The 26,168-nt window shown below is 48.4% G+C and overlaps 1 protein-coding gene across 1 annotated transcript in view; it reads right to left on the bottom strand.

Annotated features, from left to right (window-relative positions):
• Positions 1 to 10,230: 10,230 nt before the first annotated feature.
• The window catches only part of LOC129702402 (uncharacterized), a 43,305-nt gene continuing 27,367 nt past the window's right edge, over positions 10,231 to 26,168 (bottom strand). The window contains exons 6-9 of the mRNA XM_055644181.1: positions 24,385 to 24,560; positions 20,825 to 20,904; positions 15,673 to 15,795; positions 10,231 to 15,148 (exon numbers count right to left, since the gene is read on the bottom strand). Coding sequence (XP_055500156.1) covers positions 13,951 to 15,148; positions 15,673 to 15,795; positions 20,825 to 20,904; positions 24,385 to 24,560 — 1,577 coding nt within the window. The 3' untranslated portion in view covers positions 10,231 to 13,950. The remainder of the gene's footprint in view (positions 15,149 to 15,672; positions 15,796 to 20,824; positions 20,905 to 24,384; positions 24,561 to 26,168) is intronic.

Genomic DNA, 26,168 nt, shown 5'->3' with positions numbered 1-26,168 from the left:
GGCAATCTCCTTCGCTGACCAGGCATTTTGATTGGCTCATTGGAGTTTTAAGGGCCAGGGAAAACCGACCGGTAGGTAAAATGTCTGCTAAACTTTATTATACATCTTAAAAGTGTCTCCACTCCTTCTCCCCTCTTCTCCCCACTTCTCCTCCTCTTCTCTTCCCTTCTCTCCCCTTCTCCCCCCTTGGCCCCCATTCTGTCCCTTTCTCTCCCCTTCTCTGCCATTCTCTCTCCTTCTCTTCCCCTCTCTCCCCTTCTCTCCCCCACCCCTCTCCACGCTCGCTAAAGGATTATTACCATGACCTTTTTCTTCATCGCGGGTGTGAATTTCACCCAGCGCTCCCCCGCTCTCCCTGGCCCCCGCCTTTGCGATGTGTGTGTGTGTGTGTGTGTGTGTGTGTGTGTGTGTGTGTGTGTGTGTGTGTGTGTGTGTGGTGGGTGGGTGTGTGTGTGTGTGTGTGTGTGTGTGTGTGTGTGTGTGTGTGTGTGTGTGTGTGTGTGTGTGTGTGTGTGTGTGTGTGTGTGTGTGTGTGTGTGTGTGTGTGTGTGTGTGTGTGTGTGTGGGTGTGTGTGTGTGTGGTCGGTCGATCCAGCTCGATGCTTTCCAGGTGAGGGCCCTCGAGCTTGAAGGTCGAAGACGCCCTTCTGGACCCGCGGATTAGGTCGCCCAAGTGGGACAGCCCCTTAACTGGTCTATAATTCCCCGTTTTCTCTCTCCCTCTTTTCTTAAAAAGTGGAGTTACATTGGCTACCCTCCACTCCACCAGAGTCGAGAGAAGATTGGAAAATGATCACCAATGCATCCACGATTTCTAGGGCAACCTCCTTGATTACTGTGGGATGTAGACCATCAGGCCCTGGGGATTTATCTGCATTCAGCCCTAACAGTTTACCTAACACCATTAATGTAGATTCCCTACAGTTCCTCCCTCCCACTGGATCATCGGTCCCCTAGTATTTCTGGGAGATTGTTTGTGTCTTCCTTAATGAAGACAGAACCGATGTACTCGTTTAACTGTGCTGCCATATCCTTGTTTCCCATGAAAAATGCACATCAGCTCAGTGCCAGGAAAGCTGCAGTCTCCACCGTCGCCTGCAGGTGGCAGGTGTCCCCCACTCAGCTACACTGCGATTTTTGGACATCCAAGAGGAAAATACAATACAATACAATACGGTTTATTTGTCACATTGCACATAAAGTGCAAGTGAAATGAATATGTCAGCAGCGGTACATCCTGCGCATGCGCACACACAAGAAGAGCTCCGCACATGCGCACATGCGCCCACTTCAATAACACACACAAAAACACAATAAAAATTTAACACAAACATCCACCACAGCATTCATCACTGTGGTGGAAGGCACACAATTTGGCCAGTCCTCCTCCATTTTCCCCCGTGGTCGGGACCTCAACCCTCCGCAGCCGTTGCTGCGGGCGTCCAGATGGTAAAAGGACAAGGTACAAGTCCAGGTAAGTCCAGGATCGGCTCTTCCCCACCGGAGACCGCGGCTTTAAGTTGGTGTAGGCCGCAGGCCGGCGGTCGAAGATTTAAAGTTTAAGGTTCCCGCTGCGCCGCATCCAGAAGCACCGCAGACCGCAGGGCCGGCGGTCGAAGCTCCCCTCCAGGGGTGATGGTAAGTCCATGCCGGACACGCGGTAGAAGTTGGCCGCGGGCCGGCAGTGATGGCTTCTTCTTCCCCCGGGTCCCGGGCTGTAGACGCCGCACCAGCTGGAGCTCTGCAGACCACGCGTGGCTTCAGGCTGCCGGCTGCCCCGGGCCAGCGAAACGGAGCGCTCCCCTCCAGCGAGCCCCAGTGAGGGCTCGCCCGCTCCACGCCGAGGATCCACGCTGTGCCCGCCGCTGAAGCCCCGCTGAAGTCTCCGGGAAAGGCCGCGCCGATCCTTGATGTTAGGCCACGGGGGGAGGCGACCTGGAAAAAGTCGCCTCTCCATGGAGGAGGTGACAAAACGGTTTCCCCCTCACCTCCCCACACAAAACAAACAAAGAAACATTAAAAACATACTTTAAAACATACTAAAAAAAATTGAAAAATTTGAAAAAAACCAACGCACTGCTGACAGGGCTGCCACCATTGCAGCGCCCCCACCAAATAGGTGCAGGAGTAGCCATTTGGCCCTCAAGCCAGCTCCGCCATTCAATATGATCATGGCTGATCAACCAGATTCAGTACCCTGTTCCTGCTTTCTCCCATATCCCTTGATTCCATTTGCCACAAGAGCTAAGTCTAATATCAGAATCAGAATCAGATCAGAATGCTTTATTGTTATTGCATGTGTCACATACAACGAGATTACTGTGTAAATCTCATTTAAAAGAACTTCAAACATTCACATACTCATAATTTTTACACTCCCTCCCTCCCCAAACCCACCCATGGATTCACATTTACATAAATTAACACTGTCTCCCACCCCCCCTCCTTCCCCATAACCCACTCCCGAGACAGAGTTCAGTTCCAAGATTGCTGATGGGTAAAAGCTGTTCTTGAGTCTGGCAGTGCGTGACTTTAGCGACCTGTACCTTTTTCCTGAGGGCAGCAGTGTGAAAAGGTGGTGACAAGGATGTGTAATGTCTTTCACGATATTACAGGTCCTGCTGCGGCATCTGGAGTGGTAAATGTCCTCCAGAGGGGGCAGGGGGAGTCCAATGATACCCTGGGCAGTTTTTATCGCCCTCTGGAGAGCTGCTCTGTCAGCTGCTGAACAGTTTCCAAACCAGACAGTTATGCAGTAAGTCAGTATGCTTTCTACCAAACAGCGGTAGAAAGACTCCAGCAGTTTAGCAGACAGATGGGCCTTCGTCAGTGTTCTGAGGAAGTAAAGTCTCTGTTGCACCTTTTTTACAACTACAGCAGAGTTCACAGACCATTTAAGATCTTCACTGATGTTGATCCCCAGAAATTTAAAACTAGACACCCTCTCCACCTCTTCGCCCCCTATCTCCAGTGGCCTGAGCTCCGCTCTATGTCGCCTGAAATCAGTGATGATCTCCTTTGTCTTTTTCGTGTTCAGAGAGAGATTGTCGTGAGCATACCACTCAGAAAGTCTGTGCACCTCCTCTCTATAGGCGACCTCGTTCCCATTTGAGATGAGCCCCCACCATGGTTGTATCGTCCGCACATTTTATGATCCTATTTGCGGGGTGATGGGGCAAGCAGTCATGTGTGTATAGGGCGTAGAGGAGCGGACTGAGCACACAGCCCTGCGGTGCTCCTGTGCTGAGGGTCAGGGATGTCGAGGTGTAGGGTCCAAGTCTCACCGTCTGTGGGCGTTCACTGAGAAAGTCCAATATCCACCGACACAGTTGACTGCTGAGGCCAAGGTCTAGCATTTTTGTGATCAGCTTGCTGGGTATGATTGATTTAAAAGCTGAGCTGTGATCAACAAAAAGCATCCTGACATATGACCCCTTCTCCCCTAGGTGTTGTAGTGCAGCATGGAGGACAGTGTTTATGGCATCCTCTGTAGATATATTAGCCCTATATGCATACTGGTGTGGGTCGAGTGAGGGGGGGGAGAGATAATTTAAGGTGACCTAGGACCAGCCTTTCAAAGCACTTGGAGACTACAGATGTAAGAGCAACGGGCCTGTAGTCATTGAGGGAGTTGACGTTTGTCTAGTTGGGCACCGGGATGATAGTGATGGTTTTCAGGCACGTTGGCATGGAGGAGTGTGCTAGGGAAAGGTTAAAAAATGTCAGTGAATCCCCCAGCGAGCTGGTGAGCACAGTCCCGGAGCACCCTGCCTGGGATCTCATCCGGGCCAACAGCCTTACTAGCATTAACAGTTCTCAGGGCCCGCTTTACCTCCTCTAACTGGAGGGTAAGTGGCTGGTCAGCAGGGTCCAGTTGGAGAGAGGTTCTTTCATTCGGACCTCTCTCGAAACGGGCAAAAAAAGTGGTTGAGCTCCTCTGCCAGCGATGTATTTGCAGCTGTCGGTGGGTCCCTGCTGCCCCTGAGGTTTGTTAGGTGATGTATTCCCTGCCACATGCGCGCTGTATCCCTGGAGGTGAAATGGTCCTCGATCTTCTCCATGTAGGACATTTTCGCTGATTTAATGCCCCGCTTAAGGTTGTGTCTGGCAGCGCTGTACAGTTCTTTTTTGCCGGGTTTGTGGGCCAAGTCCCGCTCCTTCAGAAGACGCTGGACCTCTGTAGTCATCCATGGTTTCCTGTTTGGAAAGACACGGATGCACGGATCCCCCACATCAGGTTGGGTTTTTAAACATAACACTTTAATTATCTATACTGTTACTAAAACTCTATATCGCCACTTTTTTTGCCACCTTACCATTTCCCTCCGCTCCAACTGCACCAGGTTCATAGGTGGAATATTACATGAGTTAGAAACATAGAAATTAGGTGCAGGAGTAGGCCATTCGGCCCTTCGAGCCTGCACCGCCATTTAATATGATCATGGCTGATCATCCAACTCAGTATCCCGTACCTGCCTTTTCTCCATACCCTCTGATCCCCTTGGCCACAAGGGCCACATCTAACTCCCTCTTAAATATAGCCAATGAACTGGCCTCAACTACCCTCTGTGGCAGAGAGTTCCAGAGATTCACCACTCTCTGTGTGAAAAAAGTTCTCCTCATCTCGGTTTTAAAGGATTTCCCCCTTATCCTTAAGCTGTGACCCCTTGTCCTGGACTTCCCCAACATCGGAAACAATCTTCCTGCATCTAGCCTGTCCAACCCCTTAAGAATTTTGTAAGTTTCTATAAGATCCCCTCTCAATCTCCTAAACTCTAGAGAGTATAAACCAAGTCTATCCAGTCTTTCTTCATAAGACAGTCCTGACATCCCAGGAATCAGTCTGGTGAACCTTCTCTGCACTCCCTCTATGGCAATAATGTCCTTCCTCAGATTTGGAGACCAAAACTGCACGCAATACTCCAGGTGTGGTCTCACCAAGACCCTATACAACTGGATATGCGGATATGCCATTTATTGTCACTATACATGTACAGTGAAACTGAAAGCTGCTCGTACTCAGTGCATACATACAATTTTACACAAAAAACAAGAAACAGAAAAACAAAACAGAAGGGAGATGGGGGGGGGGGAATAGGTGCACAAATTCTACGGCGCTACATACATATATACATATATACAGATGGAAGTCCGTGTTGGGCGGTGTAGTCAGTGCATGTGTGGATTTGAATTTATGGTAGATATAATTCTCGGGAAGCAGCTATTCCTGAGTCTGTTTGTCCTGGATTTGATGCACCTATAGCGCCTTCCAGAGGGCAGCAGGTCGAACAGTCCAAACGCAGGATGGGAGCTGTCTTTGGTGATCTTCTTTGCCCTGCTAAGGCAGCGGGAGGTGTAGATGTCCATCAGGGAGGGGAGGGGGCAACCAATGATCCTCTGCGCTGTCCTGGTTACCCTCTGAAGCCTCTCCCTGTCTGCCATGGTGCAGCTGCCATACCATGCTGTAATGCAGTATGTCAGCAGGCTCTCGATGGACGAGCGGTAGAAGGTCAGCAGCAGGTTAGAGTCCAGGTTGTGCTTCCTGAGGACCCTCAGGAAGTGCAGCCGCTGCTGAGCCTTCTTGATGACCGCCGTCGTGTTGTCCGTCCAGGAGATATCAGCAGCGATATGGACGCCGAGAAACCGGAAGGTGTTGACCCTCTCCACACACTCGTCGTTAATGTGTAGGGGGACTAAGTCGGTGCTGTGCCTCCTGAAGTCGACAATGAGCTCTTTTGTTTTCCTGGTGTTCAGAGCCAGATTGTTTTCTGAGCACCAGGTTGTCAACTTCAGGACTTCCTCTCTGTAGGCTGCCTCGTCTCCCTTTGAAATAAGTCCGACCACAGTAGTGTCGTCAGCAAATTTGACGATGCGGTTGTTGTTGTGGGCCGGACTACAGTCGTAGGTGTAGAGACAGTATAAGAGGGGGCTTAGCACACAGCCCTGTGGGGAAACTGGTACTCAACTGCAGTAGAACCTCCCTGCTCCGATACTCAAATCCTCTTGCTATGAAAGCCAACATGCCATTCGCTTTCTTTACTGCCTGCTGCACCTGCATGCCTACCTTCAATGACTGGTGTACCATGACACCCAGGTCTCGCTGCATCTCCCCCCTTTCCCAATCGGCCACCGTTTAGATAATAATCTGCTTTCCCGATTTTGCCACCAAAATGGATAACCTCACATTTATCCACATTAAACTGCATCTGCCAAACATTTGCCCACTCACCCAGCCTATCCAAGTCACCTTGCAGTCTCCTAGCATCCTCCTCACAGCTAACACTGCCCCCCAGCATAGTGTCATCCGCAAACTTGGAGATATTGCCTTCAATTCCCTCATCCAGATCATTAATATATATTGTAAATAGCTGGGGTCCCAGTACTGAGCCTTGCGGTACCCCACTAGTCACTGCCTGCCATTGTGAAAAGGACCCGTTTACTCCTACTCTTTGCTTCCTGTTTGCCAGCCAGTTCTCTATCCACATCAATACTGAACCCCCAATGCCATGTGCTTTAAGTTTGTATACTAATCTCTTATGTGGGACCTTGTCGAAAGCCTTCTGGAAGTCCAGATACACCACATCCACTGGTTCTCCCCTATCCACGCTACTAGTTACATCCTCGAAAAATTCTATAAGATTCGTCAGACATGATTTACCTTTCGTAAATCCATGCTGACTTTGTCCAGTGATTTCACCACTTTCTAAATGTGCTGCTATCCCATCTTTAATAACTGACTCTAGCAGTTTCCCCACTACCGATGTTAGGCTAACTGGTCTGTAATTCCCTGTTTTCTCTCTCCCTCCCTTCTTAAAAAGTGGGGTTACGTTTGCTACCCGCCAATCCTCTGGAACTACTCCAGAATCTAAGGAGTTTTGAAAGATTATTACTAATGCATCCACTATTTCTGGAGCTACTTCCTTAAGTACTCTGGGATGCAGCCTATCTGGCCCTGGGGATTTATCGGCCTTTAATCCATTCAATTTACCCAACACCACTTCCCGACTAACCTGGATTTCACTCAATTCCTCCACCTCCTTTGACCCGCGGGCCCCTGCTATTTCCGGCAGATCATTTATGTCTTCCTTAGTGAAGACGGAACCAAAGTAGTTATTCAATTGGTCCGCCATATCCTGGTTCCCCATGATCAACTCACCTGTTTCTGACTGCAAGGGACCTACATTTGTTTTAACTAATCTCTTTCTTTTCACATATCTATAAAAACTTTTGCAGTCAGATTTTATGTTCACTGCCAGTTTTCTTTCATAATCCATTTTTCCTTTTCTAATTAAGCCCTTCGTCCTCCTCTGCTGGTCTCTGAATTTCTCCCAGTCCTCCGGTATGCTGCTTTTTCTGGCTAGTTTGTACGCATCATCCTTTGCTTTGATACTATCCTTGATTTCCCTTGTTATCCATGGATGCACTACCTTCCCTGATTTATTCTTTTGCCAAACTGGGATGAACAATTTTTGTAGTTCATCCATGCAGTCTTTAAATGCCTTCCATTGCATATCCACCGTCAACCCTTTTAGAATTAATTGCCAGTCAATCTTGGCCAATTCACGTCTCATACCCTCAAAGTTACCTTTCTTTAAGTTCAAAACCATTGTTTCTGAATTAACAATGTCATTCTCCTAATGAAGAACTCAACCATATTATGGTCACTCTTGCCCAAGGGGCCACGCACAACAAGACTACTAACTAACCCTTCCTCATTACTCAATACCCAGTCTAAAATAGCCAGCTCTCTCGTTGGTTCCTCTACATGTTGGTTTAGATAACTATCCCGTATACAGTTGTGAAGGTTTAAAAATCGTGAGATCAGTAGATTGGTCTTCTCGCCTGTCAGTCGCCAAGAAGATAACGCTCCTTCCAGCACCTGCTGTCAATCACCGGGGCGAGGAGAATAAAGTCCTGGAGGCCGGGCGTGAGTCAGTCAGCCCGGAAGCCGTGAGTGAGACTCGAGTCAAAAAGCCATGAGTGAGTGAGGGTTGAGTGTCGAGTGCAGCTTTCGTGAGTGGGTGAACTGTGAGTCCAGAAGCCGTGAGTGAGTGAACTGTGAGTCCAGAAGCTGGCCGGAGAACGGAGCCTGCCTGATTGCTGCAAGATCGAGATCCTGGGGAAGTGAGGAGTCAGAGTGGGGGATTGAGTGAGTCGGGCGTGGCTCACCAACCCCGCCCACGCAACCCCATCCCCCTCCCCTCACACCCCCTCATGGCAGGCCATGGCAGCGGCAGGGGGCAGCACTCTCTCCCCACTGGCCCATGCCCAAAGCTGTCCCCCTCCCCGGCTACAAAACGCTCCCACCGGTCCCACCTGAAGCCTCCCCGTCCCCAGCTGCAGGACTAGCCCAAGAATCCCGGCTCACAATGTCCATACTAGCTCTCTGGAAACCAGTCTATTCGGCCTTCAACACCCTTACTATCACTCCCCTCCACTGGCCACCGGCTGAACCCGTCCCCCTCCCCCAGCTGCAGGACGCTCCGCCACCGGCCCACGACAGCCCCGCCTGAAGCCGACCCGCTCCCCAGCTGCAAAGCGCAACAAGAGACGCAACACGAAAGAATGGACTGAATAAATCTCCTCTTTAACGTTTACATTGTTGTTATATTTTAAGAGTTTTCACATTTGAAGCTTTAATAAATCCCTTTTCCACTTGCCGTGCCCGTCAGCTGCACCTGCGCAGTAATATCTGCGCATTCTACGTCACAATGGGAACCCAATGGGAGGGAATGGCTGCACCGCCGTGGAGCTGCTAAGAGTGATTGTGGGCGGGGGCATTTGAGGGGGGGGGGATGGAGTGAGTGCATGGGGGGGGAGGGCAAGGGGCAGAGTGGTGGGGGGGGGGAGGGGATGAGGGGGGATCAGGGGTGTCACAACGGGAACCCATCAGGTTGGGGGCTATGCGCGAGTGGTGGAATATTGGAATTGGTGGAGAGGTGGAATGTTACGCTTGGGGTCCAGTCCTCCTGTGTGAGAATGGGACCCAATGGGTCCTACTTAGACCAGTCAATAAATAAATGTCAACGGGGCCAGATTCCCCAAACATCTGGGAACCCCATTTCCCAACTTACTGCTTCAGTACAAACCAAAGACAAGGCCTGTGTGTGGTCTTCCACTTCATGACAATGGCAGCAGATACTGACCCCCTTGAGATGACACAGAATAGTTATTTAGAGATACAGCATGGAAACAGGCCATTCGGCCCAACTAGTCGAGGGCGACCATCGATCTCACCTTTACACTAGTTCTAAGTTGAGTCCTCATTTGGATCCTCGACTTCCTTATTCACAGACCACAGTCTGTCCGTATTGGTGAAAATGTGTCATCCTCAATAACAATCAGCACGGGAGCACCTCAAGGCTGCGTGCTCAGCCTCCTGCTGTACTCACTCTATACTCACGACTGCGTAGCCGTTCATAGTGCGAACTCCATCATGAAGTCTCCGATGACACTGCTGTTGTGGGACGAATCACTGGTGGGGATGAGTCAGAGTATAGAAGTGAGATCGACTGATTGACCAAAATGGTGCCAGCACAATAACCTGGCCCTCAACACCAGCAAAACCAAGGAACTGATTGTGGACTTTGGAAGGGGTAGGATGGGGACCCATAGTCCCGCTTATATCAACGGGACGATGGTGGAAAGGGTCAAGAAATTCCAGGGTGTGCAAATTTCCAAAGATCTCTCGAGGTTCCAGAACACAGACACAATCATAAAGAAAGCTCATCAGCGCCTCTACTTCCTGAGAAGATTATGCAGAGTCGGTATGTCAAGGAAGACTCTCTCGAACCTCTACAGGTGCACAGTAGAGAGCATGGTGACCGGTTGCATCGTGGCTTGGTTCGGCAACCTGAGCGTCCAAGAGCAGAAAAGACTGCAAAAAGTTGTAACCACTGCTCCTCATCAGTCCATCATGCAGTCCATCATCGGCTCTGACCTCCCTACCATCCAAGGGATCTATCACAGTCGTTGCCTCAAAAAGGCTGCCAGCATCATCAAGGACCCACACCATCCTGGCCACGCACTCATCTCTCCGCTGCCATCAAGTAGAAGGTACAGGAGACTGAAATCTGCAACATCCAGGTTCAGGAACAGCTTCTTCCCCACAGCCATTAGACTATTAAACACAACTTCAAACAAACTCTGAACTATATCAGCCTATTGCACTTCATCTGATAATTGATGTGTGTATATATACACAAGACTAAGTGGGACCCGTTGGGTCCCATGTTCACATGGGAGGGTTGGTCCCCCGATGTAATATTCCACCTCCCCACCAATTTCAATATTGGTGGCCAGTGGGGTGGGAGGGATTTCTGGAGCGCTAGTATGGGTGTTGTTGGGTACAGGGACTACTGGTCTCCAGAGGGCTAGTATGGACATTGTGGGCCAAATGGATTCTTGGGGTGGCAGCTCAGTCCCACAAGCCTGGTGTGCTGGCAGCTCACTCACAGCTGGTGGGCTGGCAGTTGACTCATGGCTATTCCTTGAAATTCCACTTCAAGCAGGGTGCAAGGCCACCAAATTCAGGTGCAATTTCCAACCACTTCAAGCAGGGTGCAAGGCCACCAAATTCAAGTGCAGTTTCATACCATTTCATGCAGGGTGCAACACCACCACATTCAAATGCAGTGCCTTTTCACTTCAACCCCAACCCCCAAACAACCATTTGCATGCAGTGCCTTTTCACTTCAACCCAAACCCCCCAAACAACCATTTGCATGCAGTGCCTGTTTACTTCAAACCAACCATATTTTCATTTTCAAACCACATTAAGGGAACTCACAGTTGAGTAGACATGTGTTCAGTGTTATTCAGAGCTCAGAGACACGTTACCCTCTGGCTTCCTCCATCTTGCGGAGACTGAGTGAGGCACACCACTTCCTGGTATTATGATCCCTCCCACCTCCCACCAGCAGCGGCAGCAGAGAGAATGGCAAATTTTTAAAAAACATTACTATCTCTCGGATTTTTCATCGATGGAAAAAATCCTCCAGTCCAGGAAAGCGGAGGGGGGCTCTGAGTGAGGTGGCCAAAAATGACGGCCGTAGGTGGCGCCATTCTCTCGGAAATCGCAGCACAGCGAGCCAAAGGCGGTCAATATCAGACTTTTAGTAATATAGATATTCTATGGTATATGGACACACTGATCCGATCTGTATTTATGACTACAATATTCTGTTGTGCTGCAGCAATGCAAGAATTTCATTGTCCTATCTGGGACGCATGACAATAAACTCTCTTGACTTGACTAAGTTATCCCACTTTCTCGCCCACTCCCTACGTACTACACCCAGAAGGAACCCACACGGTCACGGGGAGACTGTGCTAACTCCACACGGACAAGAACCGATTTCAGGATGGAACTTGTATCACCCGCGCCGTGAATCAGCAGCTCCACCCGCTGCGCCACTGTGCTGCCCCATTCTCAACATCAATGCCCGGGTTATAGAACTGGGTTGACCACAGTGCCGCACGACCTGGCAGTGATATGTAACCCGTCCCTCCAGGGGAAATATCTGTCTCTATATTCAGCATGTTGAAACACAACCGGATCTCACAAGTTTCACTAACACGGGTCAGCTGCAGTCATTTTAATTAACGGACGAATACTAAGAGTTCAGCTTTATATAGAACTTTTATTGTGTATATTTGTACTGAAGCAAGCTTGTTAATTAACAATAGATACAACTCTACTTGTCTAAACAGTTCACATGTGTTGACCCAACAACAGCAACAGTATTACATCTCATGTCAAAGAGTCACCTGTTGCTGTGTGAGACTAATCTGATTACACACATTCCCCATCAACAAGTCAGTTGAAGGGAACAGGGTCCACATTACTACACAAGAACATATTAAACCCCCCAATGTGGCTTATTTTACCATCAGCATTTCCTGCTCAATCAACGAGCTGTATGATCAAAGTTGCAATAGTAATTGTCGGTTACATTAGAAACAATGTTTTCAAATAATAACAGAATGCAAAATAATACCAAAACAGTCGTGGTTACAGTTTAGTTTAGTTTAAAGATACAGCGCGGAAACAGGCCCTTCGGCCCACTGATTACATGTGGCCCATCGATCATCCCGTACACTAGCACTATCCTACACACTAGGGTCAATTTACAATGCTGACAGAAGCCAATTAACACACACACCTGTATGTCTTTGGAGTGTGGGAGGAAACCGTCGCACCCGGTGGAAGCCCATGCACAAACAGACAGCCCCCGTAGTCAGGATTGAACCCGTGTCTCTGGCGCTGTGAGACAGCAGCTCTACCGCTGCGCCACTGTGCCGCCCACATTCCAGTGGGATGTATTTCAGGCGGGTCATTCTCATCAGTTCTAAACATTCTCCATATCTCTTTGTCTGGAGCTGTAGATGATAGACATGGTCCCAGTTCCCTCACAGAGAGTTGGTCTTCTTGCCGATGTATCTCCACTCCTTCACCTTGGTGAAGATTACTGGGAATAAGACAAGTGACAGGTTCTCAGACACGTTCCCAGTTTCCCCCACACTGGAAGTGTCCCGTCCTGGAGAGAAATGTCCTTCCCAGACACTCGCTGCCAGGCACAATCTAATGAAGGCGCTGACTTTCCAGTTCACATTGACACCAAAGTAGATGCATTGGAGTGTTTTGCTGCTGAATGAGAACTGGTTTATTGCTGCTTGTCGGGAAGTTCTGAGGGGCACAAACGGGCTGGTAGACTCATAGACAGACACAAAACGCTGCAGTAACTCAGCGGGACAGGCAGCATCTCTGGATAAAAGGAATAGGTGGCATTTTGGACGGACACCCTTCTTCGGATTGAAAGTCAGGGAGACGGAAACGAGATATATGGAATGGTACAGAGAACAAATGGATGAAATATATGTAAAAGGGCAAATCAAAGCAAGGCACGATGATGAAGGACAGGTAGAGCCCACAATGGTGCATTGTTGGCTATGGGGAAGGTGGTAACGAGTTATACAGACAGAGGTACTCAACAGGACGATAGTGAGACTAGTATGATGATGAGGGTCATTGGGGGATGGAGAGAGAGGGGATGCAAGTGTTACTTGAAGTTAGAGATTCAATATTCATTCCGCTGGGTTGTAAACTGCCCAAGTGAAATATGCCCCGCCCTCAGTAATGTACGACTGTGTCAGAAATTTCAAAATATTTGTAATATTTCCAAAAATGCTTGCAGCAAACAGCAGGAACAGGGAACTGCAGATGTTGGTTTACAATTTTTTTTTTAAGTGTTAGAGGAACTCAGTTGACCAGGCAGCATCTCAGGAGAACATGACGATTGGCACAAAATGCTGGAGTAACTCAGAGGGACAGGCAGCATCTCAGAAAGAAGGAATGGTCGATGTGTCAGGTCGAGACCCTCTGCAGTGATAGTTAAGGGAGAGGGAGACAGAGATATGGAAGGGTAATGTGTGAAAATGAGAGATCAAAGGGGACGCTGCTCAAAGGCAAATGTAGAATTGATCATTGTTAGACGAGGGGAAGGTGACAAGGAGGCATTCAATCAGTAATATTTATTCGGGAGGACAGTGAAGCCAGTCCGAAAACCAGAAGGGGGAGGAGAGGGAAAGCAAGGGGTGTATTAATTGGACTAATTAATATTCGTACCGCGGATTTGTGAGCTTCCCAAGCAAAATATGAGATGCTGTTCCCCCAATTTGTACGACGCCTCACTCTGGCAGTAGAGGAGGTCGAGGACAGAAAGGTCAGTGTGGGAATGGGAGGGGGATGTGTTGTATTTAGCAAATGGGAGACTTAGCAAAATTTAGCAACAGTTTTAGCAAGATTTCGCAAAAGGCGGATTTACAGATACATCCAAGCAAACAGCAATCAGTTCGAGTAGAATTAGCGCACGGTTGGGCGTTAGCTTTCTTCAAAGTATGAAGCCCAGCGCGACGTGAACTGACGGGATGGATATTGGTGCAGAGCGGTTACGCGACGCCTGTGGCAACAGCGTGCATCTTCTTTGAGATCTCAATCAGAAGCGTCAGCGCTTTATCCAGTACCTTGTAGGCCACCAGGAATGATGTCCCGGCTGCAAAAAGGGAACCGACGAATGGGAAATAGCTAACAACGGCTGCAACGGTTGAAACACCAACAATGGCTTTACACAACCATTTTATTACGTCTACAGTTATTTTTCCCAACAGGGGTGATGGCGCTGCCGCATCCAACTCGTCCATGGACTTGCCTTTTCTCTCGGCCAATCTGCTGCGAGCAGCATCATCCAGACACAGGCATTCACGGAAATTGATTATCGCTCCACTCAATATCCCCATGTTGCAGGCGGCAGAGAGACCCGGGACAGGGATCGCTCCCACTCCGCCTGCGAGGATCGCCAACATCCAGATACGTTTCTTCAACAGCTCACCTTTCTTATGGATAATCTCCTCACTGAGGTTGGGAAGGGACAGGATAAAGGCAGATTCCTTTATATTTGGTAAACCATCTCCAAGTGCATCCATTAACCGAGGGAAATCATACATACTCCTCCTGAAACTGGATATCAGGAACACATTGGGATCAGGGATCCCGCCCTTTCCCAACTGACTGACGCAGTCACTCCGGATCTTTTCCATTTCTGCTTTGTCTTCATCAAATTGCCCCCGTTCCTGCTGCATTGAATGAAGGTCATTGTCAATCTTAGAGCGGACAAAATAGAACTTCTTCCCCAGCCGCTTAATCCCCGTGGCAAGTTTTACATCATTGTCTGTGAATCGACCAGCTGACACTATGATGAAGAAATCGTATTTTTTAAATTGCATTTTCTTCAGGTAGGAACCCGCGGTGAATCCTTTAGTTCCGGTCCCCGGCAGGTCCCAGTAGCGGACATTGGGCAGAGTGGGATGTGAGTATCCGGTTGGCTCCATTGTAGTTTCCGTGGTCCCAACCGCAGCCGCTCCCTTATCTTTGCTACGAAGCCCTCTCATGGCGTTGATGAGTGTGGATTTTCCTGCACCCGTGTCTCCCGTCACGGCGATGTTCAGCTCGGTGTTGTCCAGTTCTTTCATCTTCTTCTCCAGCCGAGGTTGAACCTTTTCCACACCTCCCATTTTGAACTTGGAAATCAGTTTGTTGAGCTCTTCCTGTGTGAAGTATGAGGGGGTCTCAGACTGAGCCGCCTGTTGGCTGAAAGGAAACACGTTCGGTGAAAGTTTCCAGTTGAAATGAAACCAACTGAAATAAAGGACAAGCACATTCTCTCCCTTTCCCTCTTCTCTTCCCATTGTTCCATCTGGATACACACCATTTATCCCACAATCCCGCACTTTCCCCCTTCCCCCATCACCTTCACCCATATCCATTCCTCCAGCTTCCCATCTCACACCTCTTCTCTTGGCCTAGGAGCGGAATTACACCATTCGGCCCATCTATCAAACGAGTTCTCCTTATCTCAGTCTTTTCATCACTGGCCTCCCTTCAATCATCACCCCTCCCCCAAACAATCAACCTATCACTTGCCTGACAGTCCTGCCCCCAATCCTCATCCAGCCGCCTCCCTCCAATCACAATCAGAGTGAAGAAGGGTCCCGACCCGAAACGCCACCTGTCCCCCAGAGATGCTGCCTGACCCGCTGAGTTACTCCAGCGCTGTGCTTAAGGTGAGGGAGGAGAGGTGGAGAAGTAACATTGTGTGATGTATCCGGACATACCTGGAGCTGGCATTTTCCATTCTCCTTCTCTGTCTGTCCTTGTCTCGCCTGTGTGATGATCCAGTGGTCCCAGCACTGCCCGGGGGGGGGGGGAGAGGTCTGGGCACCTGGACTCCTCCTTGTCTTCAGGTGTGTGTGTTCTCCTAGAGGAAAGCAGAGAGGTTGCTGGTGGTTCTTTCTGTAGCAGAGGAGTAAATTACCCTCTTACCTTCACGTTCCATGGAATCTTTCCTTCCTCACTTTAACCCTAAGCCTCTACCACGGGTAAGAGACTGTGATTCACCCTCAATTTCCCTCAAGATGTTATACACCTATTTCAGATGACCTCTCATCTTCCTGCGCTCCAAGGAATAAAGTCTTAGTCTGCCCAACCTCTCCCTAGAGCTCAGGTCTTCGAGTCATGGAAACATCCCCGTAAATCATCCCTGCGCTCTTTCCAGCTTAATTCAGTTCAGTTCAGTTTATTATCACGTGTACCGAGGTACAGTGAAAAGCTTTTGTTGTGTGGCTATCCAGTCAGCGGGAAGACAATCCATTATTGTAATTGAACCATTTACAATGTACAGATACACGATAAGGGAATAACGTCTAGTGCAAGGTAAAGCCAGTAAAGTCTGATCAAACATAGTCAGAGGGCCCCGGGAGAGGTAGATAGTAGTTCAGGACCGCTCTCTAGTTGTGTTGGGATCAAACCCTGTGACAGTAACTAGCTTTGAATCTCCCAGTGATTCTCAGGAACAAGTTGCATCTGCAGAATAAAGGAATTAGACTTTAAAATTAACCTACGAACATTCCTCTCACCTTCGCTCTCCCCATCCTCCACCCTGGTTGTTTCATCAGCTCCATAGTTCACATTGTTTCCCTTCAGATCACACAATGGGCACCGCCCTGCCTGAGCTCATTTGTTACCGGCCCTGAAATGTCCTGGCCTTTCCTCACCTCCAACTCTTCACCCCCCCCCCCCCCGGTAGAAACGCGTCCAACTTATGTGTGTCCCCCCCCCCCCCCGCTGTATTCAATCCAATGCGCGCGCGTACACACACACACACACACTGGACACACACACACACACACGTACACACACACATGTGCATACATATACAAACACGCACACACAAATACACACCCACACACACACAGGCACACACACACACACACACACACACACTCACACACACACACCCACACACACACACACAAACCCAGTGCACTGGAGATCTGAAATAAAAATCACATCAAACGCTGGAAACGTTCAGCAGCCCAGGCAGCCAATGGATCCTCGAGCTGAAACACTTCACTCACATTTGATAACTTAGAGATAGACACAAAAAGCTGGAGTAACTCAGCGGGACAGGGAGTATCTCTGGATAGAAGCAATGGGTGTGGATTCGAGTTGAGTCCCTTTTTCAGACTGAGGTCAGGGGAGAGGGAGATACATAGATAAGGAAGTATAAGGTGTGAAAATGGGACAAAGGGGGTGTGGATGAAGGAAGAGTTAGATGTGGCCCTTGAGGCTAAATGGATCAGGGAGTATGGAGAGAAGGCAGGTACAGGATACTGAGTTAGATGATTAGCCATGATCATATTGAATGGCCAAATGGCCTACTCCTGCACCTATTGTCTATGTTTTTATGTCTATATTTCTTTGAAAATGTAGAATAGATCGTTGTCAGCTGGGAGAATGGAACAACAAAGCAAACAGAGATAAAATGTAGTCGGAGATAGAGACTGGTTGGAGAACTGGGAAGGGGATGGAGAGAGAGAGCAAAGCAAGGGTTACTTGAAGTTAGAGAAGTCAATGTTCATACCGCTGGGGTGTAAGCTGCCCAAGCGAAATATGAGGTGCTGTTCCTCCAATTTGCACTGAGCCTCACTCTGACAATGGAGGAGGCCCAGGACAGAAAGGTCAGTGTGGGAATGCAGGGGAAAGTGCGGTTGCAGGGGAAAGTACCTGGGGAGGGGGTGGTTTGGGTGGGAAAGGATGAGTTGACCAGGGAGATGCGGAGGGAACGGTGTCTGTAAAAAGCAGAAAGGGGTGGAGATGGGAAGATGTGGCCAGTGGTGTGATCCTGTTGGAGTTGCTGAAAATGTTGGAGGATTATGTGCTGTATGTGACGGCTGATGGGGTGAAAGGTGAGGACGGGGGACTCTGTCCCTATTGCAACTGGGGGGGGGGGGGGCAAAGGCAGAGCTGCAGGGTACCCAAGAGACCCTAACGATGGCCTCATCTGTGATGTGAAATTCAGGCTGTTGAAATTCAGGTCCGAGTCCAAGAGTTCTGGCTTTCTCTGTGCTTTTTAACATTGTCCATTGAAGCTTAGCTGAGCACACCTTTAATCTGATGAAGGGTCTGAAGAAGGGTTTTGGTCCGAAACGTTGCCTATTTCCTTTGCTCCATAGATGCTGCTGCGCCCACTGAGTTTCTCCAGCACTTTTGTCTACCTTCGATTTTCCAGCATCTGCAGTTCCTTCTTAAACACTTTTAATCGTTCCTCATTAGCTCCAAAAACAACGACCTTAATTCCTGTTCGACATCCCAAAATGCAACACCTCACACTTAAATTCCATCAACTATTCTTCCCCCACCTGGCCAATCGATCCAGATCCTGCTGCAATCGTTCACAACCATCTTCACTATCTGCAAAACCACTCACTTTTGTATCATCAGCAAACTTGCTAATCTTGCCCTGTATGTTCTCATCCAAATCATTGATGTAGATGACAAACAGTAACGGGCCCAGCAGCGAACTCTGTGGCACACCACTAGTCACAGGCCTCCAGTCTGAGAAGCAACCTTCCACCATCACCCTATGCTTCCTTCCATGGAGCCAATTTGCTATCCATTCAGCTATCTATCCTTAGATCTCATGAGATCTAACCTTCCAGAGCAGCCTACCATGCGGCACCTTGTCTAGCGCCTTACTAAAGTCCATGTACAGCTCTTGTCTTCATCAACCAGTGGATGCGTTGGTGATAATGTTTCAAAACTCTGGATTCTGGAGTAGTTACTGCGGATTGGAGGGTAGCTAATGTAACCACACTTTTTAAAAAGGGAGGGAGAGAGTAAACAGGGAATTACAGACCAGTTAGTCTAACAGACGGTAGTGGGGAAACTGCTAGAGTCGGTTATTAAAGATGGGATAACAGCACATTGGAAAGTGGTGAAATCATTGGACAAAGTCAGCATGGATTTACGAAAGGTAAATCATGTCTGACGGATCTTACAGAATTTTTCGAGGATGTAACTAGTAGAGTGGATAAGGGAGAACCAGTGGATGTAATATCTGGACATTCAGAAGGCACATGACACGGTCCCACATAAGAGATTAGTATACAAACTTAAAGCACACGGTACTGGGGGTTCAGTATTAATGTGGATAGAGAACTGGCTGGCAGACAGGAAGCAAGGAGTAGGAGTAAACGGGTCCTTTCAGAATGGCAGGCAGTGACTAGTGGGGTACCGCAAGGCTCAGTGCTGGGACCCCAGCTATTTACAATATATATTAATGATTTGAATGAGGGAATTGAATGCAACATCTCCAAGTTTGCGGATGACACGAAGCTGGGGGGCAGTGTTAGCTGTGAGGACGATTCTAGGAGGCTGCAAGGTGACTTGGATAGGTTGGGTGAGTGGGCAAATGCATGGCAGATGCAGAATAAAGTGGATAAATGTGAGGTTATCCACTTTGGTGGCAAAACAGGAAAGTAGAATATTATCTGAATGGTGGCCGATTAGGAAAAGGGGAGATGCAACGAGACGTGGGTGTCATGGTACACCTGTCATTAAAAGTAGACATGCAGGTGCAGCAGGCAGTGAAGAAAGTGAATGGTATGTTTGCTTTCATAGCAAAAGCATTTGACTATAGGAGCAGGGAGGTTCTACTGCAGTTGTACATGGTCTTGGTGAGACCACACCTGGAGTGTTGCGTACAGTTTTGGTCTCCAAATCTGAGGAAAGACATTCTTGCCACAGAGGGAGTACAGAGAAAGTTCACCAGACTGATTCCTGGGATGTCAGGACTTTCATATCAAGAAAGACTGGATAGACTTGGCTTGTACTCGCTAGAATTTAGAAGATTGAGGTGGGGTTCTTATAGAAACTTACACAATTCTTAAGGGGTTAAACATAGACAAATAGAAACAAAGAAATTAGGTGCAGGAGTAGGCCATTCGGCCTTTGGAGCCTGCACCGCCATTCAATATGATCATGGCTGATCATCCAACTCAGTATCCCGTACCTGCCTTCTCTCCATACCCTCTGATCCCCTTAGCCACAAGGGCCTCATCTAACTCCCTCTTAAATATAGCCAATGAACTGGCCTCAACTACCCTCTGTGGCAGAGAGTTCCAGAGATTCACCACTCTCTGTGTGAAAAATGTTTTTTCTCAACTCAGTCCTAAAAGATTTCCCCTTTATCCTTAAACTGTGACCCCTTGTTCTGGACTTCCCCAACATCGGGAACATTCTTCCTGCATCCAGCCTGTCCAACCGCTTAAGAATTTTGTAAGTTTCTATAAGATCCCCTCTCAATCTCCTAAATTCTAAGAGTATAAACCAAGTTTATCCAGTCTTGGACAGACTAGATGCAGGAAGATTGTTCCCGATATTGGGGAAGTCCCAACAAGGGGTCACAGTTTAAGGATAAGGGGGAAATCCTTTAGGAGCGAGATGAGAACAACATTTTTCACACAGAGTGTGGTGAAGCTCTGGAACTCTCTGCCACAGAAGATTGTTGAGGCCAGTTCATTGGCTACATTTCAGAGTGAGTTAAATGTGGCCCTTGTGGCTAACGGGATCGGGGGGTATGGAGAGAAGGCAGGTACAGGATACTGAGTTGGATGATCAGCCATGATCATATTGAATGGCGGTGCAGGCTCGAAGAACCGAATGTCCTACTCCTGCACCTAATTTCTATGTTTTTGTGTTTCTATTTTTCTAAGAGATTGCAAGTCGGATTCTGGAAAAGTTTCAAATCAACGCAACTCTCTCTCTGTGAAAGCAGCGAATCACTAGCCCAGGAATGCTCAAAGGGGAGGGGGGGGGGGGGGGGGGCATCAGTGACGACATTGTAAACCTGTGACCATGCACGGGGCCACGCATGGCCCAGTCTGAGTGTTGATAAGGGTGCGCCACCTTACAAACTCCCCATACGCCAATCGGCTGCCCCTGTGGAAGAGGCATTGGTTCCCACATTGAAGTTCCTGAACCCAGTAATCTTTGATCTTGATGTACTTGAAGAAGAAGTAAATAGCTAAGTGTGAGCCAGAAAGTTATTAAACCCCACAGATAGGCTGAGGCTGAAACCTGAAAACGTTTTCTGCCCGGCCGGCAATTACATGCTACTGTCTCCCTGACACTGAGAAGCTCACCGATGGAATTGAACATTTTATTTCGAACTGTCGTTACGAGACGACGTGAAGAACCTGCCAGTCCGCCATTTTTACACCATGTGCACGCCCCCAATCATCTCACGGGACTTAGTCTCAGGCTGCTGAACGTGCGAGAACTCCGAGAGGTGCCATATTTACGGCGTGGCACCAAAAACAAAGACAAAGTGTATCAGTACTTCATAAATCAAAGCAGTCTTTCTACTGTCGGTCCACAATAACCTAGCTGACCTCCCGGTGGCTCAGCACTTCAACTCCCCCTCCCACTCCGCCTCCGACCTCTCTGTCCTGGGTCTCCTCCATGGCCACAGCGAGCAGCACCGGAAATTGGAGGAACAGCACCTCATATTCCGTTTGGGGAGTCTGCACCCCGGGGGCATGAACATCGACTTCTCCCAATTCTGTTAGTCCTTGCTGTCTCCTCCCCTTCCTCAGCTCCCCTGCTGTCTCCTCCCACCCTCCAGCCTTCTCCTCCCACCCTCCAGCCTTCCGGCTACTCCTCCTTTTCCCTTTCTTGTCCCCACCCACCCCCACCCCTGATCAGTCTGAAGAAGGGTTTCGGCCCGAAACGTTGCCTATTTCCTTCGCTCCATAGATGCTGCTGCACCTGCTGAGTTTCTCCAGCTTTTCTGTGTAACCTTTCTACTGTTCATGCTCCTCCACGCTTTTACAGCAGTCTTGTGAATGTATTTTTGAAAGACAACACACAGACCGGGTAAATCGTAGTTGGAGGGAGCTATTCAATGCTACTGACTAAAAACACCGCTCCAGACTCGATTCCTACCAGTACCAGCGCGACTTGACAATCCGCCAGCCACTGTCGCTCCGACGACGTTCCAGAAACACAGACAAGTCATCGCTTATTAGAGATCTTTTGAAAAAGAAAGTCTCTGCAGTCCGACAAAGCTTCGAACTACAAAGTCTCACTACTTTCGTTCGACCTCGCCAACCACATCCTTCCGAATAGTTCATCTATTCCTCTCCGCCATCAGAACAACTCCTTTCCAAACAAATATCTCTGGGGGGGGGGGGGCCTGAACGCCCGTTGGAGCCGATCAGAGAGTCCCAGAGATCGCTGGACTGCGTTCCGACCGTCAAGAAACGTTAAGATATTCATAGTGAGTCTAGAGACTTATATGGACAAAAAGTAACGATGATATATGGAAAAGTAATTTTTAGCCAGACAATGAGATTCAACAACACGTCTTTGAAACTGGTAGGACTTGGGTGGGGGAAGGGTGGAGAGAGAGGGAATGCAAGGGTTGCTTGAAGATAGATAAATCGATATTTACACCATTGGGGTGTAGAAACATAGAAATTAGGTGCAGGTGTAGGCCATTCGGCCCTTCGAGCCTGCACCGCCATTCAATATGATCATGGCTGATCATCCAACTCAGTATCCCGTACCTGCCTTCTCTCCATACCCTCTTATCCCCTTAGCCACAAGGGCCACATCTAACTCCCTCTTCAATATAGCAAAGCAAGCTGCCCAAGCGAAATATGAGGTGCTGCTCCTCCAATTTGCGTTTTGTTTCACTCTGACGATGGAGCAGGCTTAGGACAGAAAGGTCAGTGTGGGAATGGGAAGGGGAATTAAAGTGTTTGACAACCGTGAGTTCAGGTAGATCGAAGCGGACTGAGCGAAGGTGCCACAAGGGTCCAGATCACCGCTACTTACAGCGTCATCAAAACGTTTCCGCAAATTCCATTTGTTTTTAATGGCCATCACTTTACAAATATGACCTGGTTCCTTAATACAACCCACCGTGGAACGTGTCCCTGTCCCTATCCATCGCCCGCCCCTCACCCCCAATCTCACTGTCTCTAAAGTACAGTCCCACCCACGTATTCCCACCTCCTAGCCCACCCCCCGGCTTACCGTCTCTAAACCCACCACAATCACACCCACATATCCTATCTCCTCTCACCCTTTGAGCAACGAGACAAACCCGCGCTCCCCGGTATCAGCTGATCACCAGCCCTGCATCCCCTGGTCCCATGGGCTGCACATGGAGCCCATCACATTAGGGAAAATAACCCTGCAACATCCGCGCCTGGGGTTAGATTGTCATCTCAGCTTCACCCCGTAATACTGGCACAGTGTAAACATCTCGCTTTCCGCTTCATGTTTTCAAGGTTTCAAGGGCAGTTTACTTTCACATGTACCAATTAAGGTAAAGTGAAATTCGAATTAGTCGCTTCCTACCGATTGGTCAATAGTATGAAACCCCTTCAGCTTCACAACAGGTCGTGAATCATTCCAGTTTGATCATACCGTGTATTCCATTACAACATGTCCACGTTACCTGCAGGAGAGCGAGGAGTCGCGGAGATCTGGGCTTGTGGTCAGCTGCTGCCTTGCTGGAGTTCGGGCGTCTCCGAGCCGCTGTTTTATCTCTCAACCCAACAAATCCACGTGACTGTAGGGTGTGTGTTAACAGTGATATGAATGTTATCTGTCACGTGACGCTAATGGCAAACGCAAAACGAGCTGATAGAAACTGCACACAGAACAACATGGTTCACATTGAACCACCTTTAATCGGACTTTACTGATATTACCTTGTTCCAAACGTTATTCCCTTATCATATATCTGTACACCATGGACGGCTTGATTATAATCATGTATTGTCTTTCTGCTGACCAGATAACACGCAACAAAAAACATTTCCCCCCCCACCTATAAGATTGTTAGAAAACATATAAGATTATTATGGGTTTGGACAAGCTAGAGGCGGGAAACATGTTCCCGATGTTGAGGGAGTCCAGAACCAGGGGCCAATGTATAAGAATAAGAAGTAAGCCATTAGAACGGAGACGAGGAAACACTTTTTCTCACAGAGAGTGGTGAAATTCTCTGCCTCAGAGGGCGGGGGAGGTAGGTTATCTGGATGTTTTCAAGAGAGAGCTAGATAGGGCTCTTAACGAAAGCGGAGTCATGGGATATGGGGAGAAGGCAGGAACGGGGTACTGATTGGGAATGATCAGTCATGATCATGTTGAATGGTGGTGCTGGCTCGAAGGGCCGAATGGCCTACTCCTGCACCTATTGTCTATTGTCTACCTCTATACACGTGGAAATAATTAACTGAACAAAACTTTGTCGGCCGGGCGAATCGATCACTGCAGTTGGCTGCCAATGCGCGTGTGCTGATTTAACCGAGTTGACAGCGGTTAGATTGTCAGAACACTGCCGGGTCATTATCAGCCGCTGGAAACAGAATGGACACATTCCTCCATTGCCAATATTCCAGCTCTCAGTACTGCCCGCAGAGTGAACCGCTTCACAGTTACGGCCCTGTCAACCCATCCCCCAATCCTACTGTTTTGAACTGGATCGCCTCTCCAAATCCCAGTGAATGTGGGCTCAGTTTCTCCACATTGAACAGGCCAGTCATTCTGGGAATCCACCTCAAGACTCTTGCATCCAGTTTCCCAAACCAACTGTGCTGTGTGGTTTCTGGAAACCGCAGTAAAACATAGAGCTCCAGGTGTGGGTCTGTTAAAGAAAACTTAAAAACACAACACACAGATCTGGCAAGATAATCTAGACTTTATTCAAGAGCGCCAAATACAGTGATTACTGGGGCAATAGAAACATAGAAACATAGAAATTAGGTGCAGGAGTAGGCCATTCGGCCCTTCGAGCCTGCACCGCCATTCAATATGATCATGGCTGATCATCCAACTCAGTATCCCGTACCTGCCTTCTCTCCATACCCCCTGATCCCCTTAGCCACAAGGGCCACATCTAACTCCCTCTTAAATAGAGCCAATGAACTGGCCTCAACTACCCTCTGTGGCAGAGAGTTCCAGAGATTCACCACTCTCTGCGTGAAAAAAGTTCTTCTCATCTCGGTTTTAAAGGATTTCCCCTTTATCCTTAAGCTGTGTGTCCTGGACTTCCCTAACATAGGGAACAATCTTCATGCATCTATCCTGTCCAACCCCTTAAGAATTTTTATAAGTTTCTATAAGATCCCCTCTCATTCTTCTAAATTCTAGAGAGTATAAACCAAGTCTATCCAGTCTTTCTTCATAAGACAGTCCTGACATCCCAGGAATCAGTCTGGTGAACCGTCTCTGCACTCCCTCTATGGCAATAATGTCCTTCCTCAGATTTGGAGACCAAAACTGTATGCAATACTCCAGGTGTGGTCTCACCAAGACCCTGTACAACTGCAGTAGAACCTCTCTGCTCCTATACTCAAATCCTTTTGCAATGAAAGCTAACATACCATTCGCTTTCTTTACTGCCTGCTGCACCTGCATGCCTACCTTCAATGACTGGTGTACCATGGCACCCAGGTCTCGCTGCATCTCCCCCTTTCCCAATCGGCCACCATTTAGATAATAGTCTGCTTTCCTGTTTTTGCCACCAAAATGGATAACCTCACATTTATCCACATTATACTGCATCTGCCAAACATTTTCCCACTCACCCAGCCTATCCAAGTCACCCTGCAGTCTCCTAGCATCCTCCTCACAGCTAACACTGCCCCCCAGCTTAGTGTCATCCGCAAACTTGGAGATATTGCCTTCAATTCCCTCATCCAGATCATTAATATATATTGTAAATAGCTGGGGTCCCAGTACTGAGCCTTGGGGTACCCCACTAGTCACTGCCTGCCATTGTGAAAAGGACCCGTTTACTCCTACTCTTTGCAAAAGGACCAGTTCATTCCTACTCAATCTAGGAAATAGTTCAACAAATAAAGATTCATCTGCTCCTTATAAACATATTTTCCTTATGATGTTCCGTTTACCACAGCAAGCACACGAGGAATTTACTATTTCCCGAATGGTTTTACACTATTCACAGACCATTCAACACCGGGAAATACAGAACATACACAACTGAACGTCACCCCAATACAGATAAGCAAATGTCATGTTACCCTTTCGACCTTATTTTATTGCTTTACAATTGCCAATTGCCCGTTTACAGAGGACAGGATCTCAGTGATATAGACGGCAGACTATGTACTTTACACATGCTCAGTTTCACCTTCTTTAAAACAGAATTATTATAAAACATCAAACGGACTTTAAGTATTTCCAGGCACTATCCCCATGCATATCCCACGTTGGCTTCTTGAAACTTTAC

The sequence above is a fragment of the Leucoraja erinacea genome, chromosome 12 (assembly GCF_028641065.1).
Source record: "Leucoraja erinacea ecotype New England chromosome 12, Leri_hhj_1, whole genome shotgun sequence".
Classification (NCBI taxonomy): domain Eukaryota; kingdom Metazoa; phylum Chordata; class Chondrichthyes; order Rajiformes; family Rajidae; genus Leucoraja; species Leucoraja erinaceus.
Note: the sequence above shows the minus strand (reverse complement) of the source record. Positions and strands in the feature narration are given on the sequence as shown.